Here is an 8,343-nt window from a genome sequence, read left to right as displayed (position 1 = left end):
CTAGAAATATATTGTTTCACTTGATAATTACTTAGAGATGGGCACGGGTCGGGTTGGATCAGATTTTTGACCAACCCAACTCTGACTCGAGAGTTTAAAATTTTCACCCGACTCTGACCCGACCCAATTTTTTATGATACTTCATCTACTCTGAACCCTCCCCCACCTCGAGATTTAAAATAAAAACCCGATTTTACCTGACCCGACTCGAAATATGATGCAAACATTTGATGAAAAACTTGTATGTCGAGTAACAGAAAATTTGAATATTAAAAACTTTGTCAGATCCAAAAATAAAAGAAAAACAAAGATTTAATAAGAAAAAAAAGAAAAAAATATATGGAACATAATGTTAAAAGAAAAAAAAAATTGTTGTAGATTTATATTTTGAAACCATTACTTTTGCAGATTTTTTTCAATAAAAAACGTAAATTGATCCTTCAATTCTCAAACCTACATATAAAAAAATATTAAACACAATCATAAAAGATTTGAGATTTTTTTAAACATATCTTATTCTCTAAAAGATTATGATTTTTTTAGTAAAAATGAGAAATTAACAGATGGTGAAAGAAAGTTGTAATGTAACCCTAAAAATAAAATCTCAAGATCAAATTTTAATCTCAAGAACAATTGAAAAAAATAAGGACAAAAGATAAAAAAAATTAAAAATGACCATAAATTAAGAACAAAAGAGAAAGAAAAAAAATTAAAAAGAAGAGGAGGAGAGAATGAAACACATAAGAGAAAAAGGAAAGAAAAAATTGAGAGAGGAGGAGCAGAGAATGAAACGCAGAAGAGAAAATGAAAAAGAAATTGAGAGAGAAAGAGAATGCAGTGAAAAAATAAACCCTAAATTATGTATATATATACAATAACCTTTTTGTAAATATATAATAATATATATTAATTATTTCGGGTTAGGTCTGGTCGGAGATTTTTTACTCTAAACCTGACTCCGACTTAAACTCAACTATTTCCTTCTTAAAACATGATCCAAACCCGAATTTTGAAAGAAAAAAATCAATGAGGTCGGATCGAAACTCATCGAGATCAAGTTATTAATTTGCTCATCCCTAGAATCACTCACAAACTCATCCCAAACACTGACTTTATTCCTTGAGTTAATTATTAAAATTTATAGAAGTCATTAGGGATCATTTAACATCATTTTTACACAAATCTAACTTCTAGATTTAATTTTCAAAAAAAAAAAACCTTCTAGATTTATCATATAAATCTATAACATCGAAGCCACCCCTACATAGGGATGGATATGGGGCGGGTTTTTGTCAGTCCGACTTGATTCAAAAAAATAGACCTCCTCTATCCGGACTTGATCAGACCCGAGTTTATGGCAACTTCACTTGATCTAAAATCCGACTCATGTTTTAAGATAAAACTTGAACCCGCCCCAATTCAAAATAAAAATATTTATAAAATATTATTAATTTTATTCAATAAAAACAAGAATCTTATTGAAAAATAATAATATAAAGAAGAATATTATTATAATTATTTTTAAATATATAAAATATAATTATATTATTTTCCGATAGAATTGAGTATTTTTTATGATGACGTGGGAAGGATAATTGACAAATTATTATACATTATTGTAAAAGCCACAATCTGGTGCAGAGGGAGTTGTAGCTTTAAATCATACTAAATCTTTCTTTTCTATCTAATCACTTTGAATGTATTTCGTCAATCTTAAAAATTCCATTATTTGCTTAGCTCGATGGTGCGGAGAGTTATACCATGCGACAATTTTAATATACGGTTAAAGAAATGTATTATCAGTTTTAATATTATTTTTAACAAAATCAATAAAAAAAATTAATTAAAATATTATTATTTTTACTTAAAACATTAATATTTTTAACATTTTTAATATAGTGTCCAATAATAACAAAATCGGTATAAAAAATAACAAAATTGATAGAGCTTTATCGAATATGTTAACAAAATCGGTAAAGCGTCCAATAATAATAAAATAGATAAAGATAATAATGTTTCCGATAATTTTTTACCGTTTTTGTTAAAAAATAATAACAAAACAGGTAAAATTTTTCCTTAGTCACATATTAAGACTGCTGCACGTGAGACTTTCCCGATGATGCATTTAAGTACCCTGCACGCTGTTGGCAGAACTTGGGACGACAATAATAATGACGGCTATGGTTGGAGAGAGATGGCCTGAAGAGTTTGGGAGAGAAGAGAGAATAATTATTATTATTATTTTAAAAACAAAAAATATTTTATATTCTAAAATAATTTAGGATCAAATTGATATTTTATCCTAAATTTAAAGGTTAAATTCAAAATTAACAATTTTAACTAGCGTATCACGTCATCAAACTAACGAAGGTTAATGGCTCGGTGACCAAAATATAATGAACCCGATAAAATAATTGATTGAAACGAGACTTTTTCAAAATCGATGATTAAAATCGAATAGACCAAAAACAAAAGAGACTCATTGTTGTTCACCCTAAAAATTAGCCTAAAATAACATTTTCTAATCATGTATTCTTTATGATTATTTTTCAAAATAATATTTGTATGTCACATAAAATAAATATAATATCAAAAGTCAGTAAAATATGTACAGAGCCAAGATCCCAATTTAGCAGGGGCAAAATATTATCTTAGGACTACTGAAAAATTCAATTAATTCAATGTCTCAGCATGTTTGTCTGTGAATGTTCAAAGTAAAATTTGGAAGAAGCAAAGACAAGGATTCGGCCGAAAGAGACAAACTAAGAGCCAATAAAAAGCCCAAGTCCAAATAGTTAAAACCCCAACAAGTCGAAGTTAAAATAACAAAATTCAACGCATGGTCGGTTGAGTAACAAGGGTTTGTGAGATAGATGCTCATTAGATTGATTTAACTGGTTTAACCCGAACTTGGAAGATTATAGAAAAAAAGGACAAGATGAAAATAAAATCCCTTTTTTTAAGTAGGTTTCAATATATTTGTACATATTTTTTTGAAAAAGGAAAGGACATTTGGTTTGCATGTATGGCAACAAAATTCCAAGTTGAACGTAAAATGTGGGACAAACATCATTGGGTTTTGTTCTCAAACAACCCAAGCCTGTTATCTCCCAACCTTGATTTAGATGCAGAGTTCTTGTACTCCCACCATGTGAACTCCTTGTACAACCTTTCTTCTCCTTTGGCCATTAATGAAGGTATAGGCGCTATCTTCTCACTCATCGGTGGCCCTCCAAAATATATCATCGAAACCCTTGATTTCACCGACCCTGCTAACACCCTGTGCCTCACACTCCTCAACCTCCCATTACTCAATACCTGCAAGGCATCACCAACGTTGATGATGAAGGAGGTTTGATCAGGCGGGACTGAAACCCAGGTCCTGTCTCGGAGACATATTTGGAGGCCGGACGTGTTGTTGGATCTTAGGATTGAGATTATTTGAGGGTCTGTGTGTTCCCCAAACCCAATCAGATTTCTACCACTCAATGCTTGTAGCTCTGAGCACGGTGGGTAGTGGTTTAGCCTGAAACACGAGTCACTCTTCTCGTCTCTTATTAGCCCACTCAGTGCATCCCTCGGCTCAATCTTCAGCCCATCACCCATTACTTCAAGCACTTCAAATGCTAACCTCTTCACTGCTTCGATGTACTCCTTCACTGCATATCTGCTTCATAAAATATAACAATCAATCCAACTCAAAGCCAACTTCTTTGGAATACTAACTAAATAGTAAACTACAAGTATCACTTCTTTCTGATTTAATCTAATTATTATTATTTTTAAAAATTATATCTAAAGTTACATTTTAATTCTATTTTAAGATTATATTTTAATTTTATTTTAATCATCCGATAAATGATTGTGTAAACTATAAGTTTCGTATATTCAATATTATTTTTGTTTCGTTTTTATCACACAATTATTTTTTATTTTAAAATCATAATTAACGTTTAATTTTTATTTTATTTTATTTACCTACTATTAAAATAATTAATAAAATTATTAATGTAATTTTTTTTTAATTTTCAATGATATTGTAATATTATCTGTTAACATGAGTATTGACGTTAATTTTTTTAACGATAAATAACTAAAATGAAATCAAAATTAAAAATTATGTATGATTTAAAAAAATGAGTGACTAAAACAAAATAAAAATAATAATTGAAGCATTATAGATTTAATTACTCTAAAAATTAATAGAATAGTTGTAGTAGATTTTTAAATTGTTTTCTCAATTATCACGTAATATTAATTTAGGGTGACAAGTTCATATAACTGTTTAAATATAGTAAATAATTAAAATGAAATTAAAATATAAGGTTGTGTATGATTTTAAAATAAAAAATAATTTTATGACGAAAACAAAATAAAATTGATGGTTCGAAAAATAAATGTGTTGTTCACCAAAAAAATAAAATAAAGAGAGAGAGAGAGAGAGAGAGAGAGAGAGGAGATTACCTGAAATTTTCTGGGGTATTGAGGGAGGCGAGAGGATTGGTATTGAGGAGGAGATATTCGATCCATCCAACATCACCATTTAGCCCAATTCTCTTGTTGCCATAGCCAAAAGGAGCAGGAGGACCAGCTTCGTCCTTTTCAGACTGTGGGAGGTTAAAGAACCTAAGAGCTTCAGTTTCTAATCTGGTCATCAGCTCAATCGGTACGCCATGATTGACCAGCTTGAAGAAACCGAACTCCTCACAGGCCTTAACTATTAGGGTCTTTGCTTCTCCGTCCCTAAGGTCTATAACCGGAATCCCTGTGAAAACGCCCGTGGGCTTGCATGTTTTGATTAAGGAACAATGGTCTAATGTTGCTGGCTGTGACAACACAACCATGGTTGTTTGAAGGCAGAGGAACTGGAAAGAGGAAGGAGAAGAAGAGAAACGGGGAATAGAGGGACTGTAAGGGGGTAATTGGTGGATTTAAATAGCAGCAGAAAGTGGCACAGATCGTTACTAACTGTAGACAGTAGCCATCTGGCCTTGTGTGGGTGCTTCTAAATTACAAGCATTTGAGCAAATCAAGTTATCTGATTGAAGATAAACTATTTTTAGAGGTATTAAGTTTGAGTTTAATATTTGTTGGGAGTATTTGAGTGTTTATTATTAAATTTTTGGGTATTTTACATAAATATTATCCTATAATATTAATTAGAAATTACAAACATTTATTTAATTATAAAGGTTGGAATTGAAAAATCAAAATTCTGGTTTTGTTAGATTAATTAGAAGCCTACATGGATTTTGTTAAAGAACTTGGCTTATGCACTTTGAGATGCCATTACTCCACAATCATGGTCAGTGCTGAGCCGAGAGAGGACCAGCAGCTTCACTGTGTTTGATGGTGATTTGTCTCTGCTTCTCGAATGAGTTTAGTTGCTGACTTCGCTGTCAAAACAGTTTAGCCTGGAAGTAATGTAATCACTCTTTCTCATTATCTGCACCTTCCAGACTAGGTAATGAATGGTCTATGTTCGCTGCAAAGAGTAATTGTTTGCATTTTATGGTATCACAAATCAGATTGTGAAGTCTCGTTGAACTGAGACTAGATTCCATGGGAGGGAACTATAACAACCAGTATTATAGTTACTCCAATTATAAGTAAAATTAATGGATTTTTTATTCAAATATCGCCTAATAAAAAATATCTTCTATTTTTAACACTCATAAATAGGGTTGTAAACAAGTCAAATCGAGTTTAACTATTGTTGACCTCGACAAGCTCGATTCGACTCGAAACCTCTTAAATAGAGTTCGACTTAACTCGAAAACTCGTGAGCTTAAAATTTTTAATCTCGATTCGAACTCAAAATTATGAACTAAAGCTCATAAAAGTCTGAAAAGGCTTGAAATGAAGAAAAAAAATCTTAAACTTAACTCAATTAAAATTTACGTCCAAATCTTAGCAGCGAGAGGTAAGAACCATACGGTTATGTTTGGCAGGTGAGGTTATGTATCACGTAATGAGTCTGTCATCTCCAGGAGAAATATGAAAGAAATTGGAAAACCAATTTATGTCTAAATCCTTAACGAATAAATTATATCTAAAGTAGAGGTTAGATGAGCTGAAGATGCAGAAATGTCATGATTTGACGCAACACGTGAATGTCTTCAATCAAATAATTATAGATTTGGCTCAACTTAATGTGAAGATTAAGGATGAAGACAAAGCAATGATTCTGTTGTGTTCATTGTCTTCCTCTTATGAACACTTGGTGACTACTTTTACATATGGGAAAGAAATAATCAAAGTTGAAGAGATTACTGTAGCCTTATTAGCTCACAACTAGTGGAAGCAGAATGCAGGGGAAATCTCTCATGCTGATATATTAAGGTAATCAATATCGTGGAATAAAGTCAGAAAATGAGGGGTCTGGAAAATGAAATTACAGATTAAAGTCTAGGGGCAAAAAGGTAATTAATTGCTACAAGTGCAAGGAGTCGAGACGTATGAAGAGAGACTGTTCAAAGTGGAAAAAACAGACTGATGAGAAATGTGATGAATCATCCAAGTCTGTGAATGTGGTGCATGATGCACAATACAGATTACAGTGATGGTGATATGCTTTCTATTTCAACAACTCAGTTGACAGATGCATGAATTCTTGATTTAGGATGATTTTATCATATAACACCTAACAGGGAGTAGTTTTTGACATAGATGTCAGTTAATTCTGGTCCTGTCTACTTAAGTGATGGCATATATTGCAATATTGTTGGTATTGGTGAAGTCAGAATTAATATGTATGATGGTACTATTAGGACATTATGTGACGTTAGACATTTACCAGATTTGAAAGAGAATACAATTTCCTTAGGCATTTTTGTATAAGAATGGTTTTATTCCTAAAAAGATGAGGATAGGGAAACCATTAGAATTGTTAAAGGTGCATTGACTGTGATAAAAGGAAAGATGACTATAGGGAATATCTATAAACTGTTAAGGAGTACAGTTGTAGGTGGATTTCATTCGGTTGAGTCATATGATGATAATACAAAACTATGACATATGTGTCTTGCTCATCTTAGTTAATGTGGAATGGTTGAATTACATAAAAGAAATTTATTGTATGGTGTTAAAAGCTTCAAGCTCAGTTTTTGCAAGTTTTGTGTTATTGGTAAACAGGCTAGAGTTAGCTTCATGATTGGAAAACACAAAACTGAAGGGATTATTGATTATGTATATTCTAATGTATGGGGGCCTACCAGAAAATCATCATTGGGTGACTCTATGTATTATGTTACTTTTATTGATGATTTTTCTAGGAAAGTTTAGGTGTATTTCTTGAAACAAAAATCTAAAGTTTTTGCCAAGTTCAAGCTATGAAAAACTGAGGTGGAGAACTAAACTGGTAGAAAGATAAAGTATTTGAGGACTGATAATGGCACATAGTACACTGAATCACAGTTTCTGAAATTCTATGAGGAGTATGGGATTCAGAGGCATTTTACAGTACCCAAGACACCACAACAAAATGGTGTTTAAGAAAGGATAAACATGTCATTGAATGAAATGGCAAGATGCTTGAGACTGAATGCAAGGCTTCCTAAAAGCTTCTGGGCAGAGGTTGTGAGCATGACATGCTACCTCATTAACAAATAACTAAGGCCATCATTGGGTGGCAAGGTTGCAGAAGAGGTATGGACAGGTAATGCAGTTGATTTTGGTCACTTATGGATTTTTTGTTGTCTTGCTTATGTGCATGTATCAGGCGATGAGAGATCAAAACTTGATGCAAATTCGAAGAAGTGCATCTTTCTGGGCTACAAGAAATGTGTCAAAGGATAAAAGTTTTGGGATCCGATTGCAAATAAAGTGGTGATCAATAGAGATGTAGTCTTTGATGAGCAATTGATGTTGCAACAGAACCAAGACAAGGTATTGATTGATTTAGAATAGTATCCAATAGCAGCTGAGAGAGATAAAAGTTCTAATCCAACTTCTGGTGGTTCTAATACAGTTGATTTGTAGGATTATAATTTATCCATAGACAGAGAGAGACGCACAAATATAAAGGCTCCAAACATATTGGGTTTTGAAGACATGGTCTCCTTTTCACTTCACATTAGTAGTGATGATCCAGGTACTTTCCAAGGGGCTATTACTAGTCACGAGAAAGGGAAATAAATGGCTGCAATGGTTGAGGAGATGGAGTCTTTATAGAAAAATCATATATGGGAGTTTGTTCGACTTCCTGAGGGAAAGAAAGCTTTTGGTTGTAAATGTGTTATAAAAGGAAACCAACAATATCAGAAAAAAAGGGGAAAGTTCAAGGCTAGATTGGTAGCAAAGGGGTTTTCATAACAGAATGGAGTAGATTATGATGAATTTTTT

The 8,343-nt window shown here is 32.3% G+C and overlaps 1 protein-coding gene across 2 annotated transcripts; it reads right to left on the bottom strand.

The window, feature by feature from the left end:
- Window positions 1-3,043: 3,043 nt before the first annotated feature.
- Window positions 3,044-4,909, bottom strand: LOC120201811 (gibberellin 2-beta-dioxygenase-like). Of its 2 annotated transcripts, none has more exons than XM_039202342.1 (2): window positions 4,465-4,909; window positions 3,044-3,670 (listed from the first exon to the last, which is right to left on the bottom strand). In XM_039202342.1, the coding sequence occupies exons 1-2, from the start codon at window positions 4,842-4,844 to the stop codon at window positions 3,070-3,072; spliced, it is 981 nt and encodes a 326-aa protein (XP_039058273.1). In that variant the 5' UTR covers window positions 4,845-4,909; the 3' UTR covers window positions 3,044-3,069. The 2 variants fall into 2 exon arrangements, with proteins under 2 accessions (XP_039058273.1, XP_039058274.1); XM_039202343.1 differs by having other exon boundaries at window positions 3,051-3,667; window positions 4,465-4,906.
- Window positions 4,910-8,343: the final 3,434 nt, after the last annotated feature.

The sequence above is a fragment of the Hibiscus syriacus genome, unplaced genomic scaffold (assembly GCF_006381635.1).
Source record: "Hibiscus syriacus cultivar Baekdansim isolate YM2019G1 unplaced genomic scaffold, ASM638163v2 tig00008013_pilon, whole genome shotgun sequence".
Lineage (NCBI taxonomy): Eukaryota > Viridiplantae > Streptophyta > Magnoliopsida > Malvales > Malvaceae > Hibiscus > Hibiscus syriacus.
Note: the sequence above shows the minus strand (reverse complement) of the source record. Positions and strands in the feature narration are given on the sequence as shown.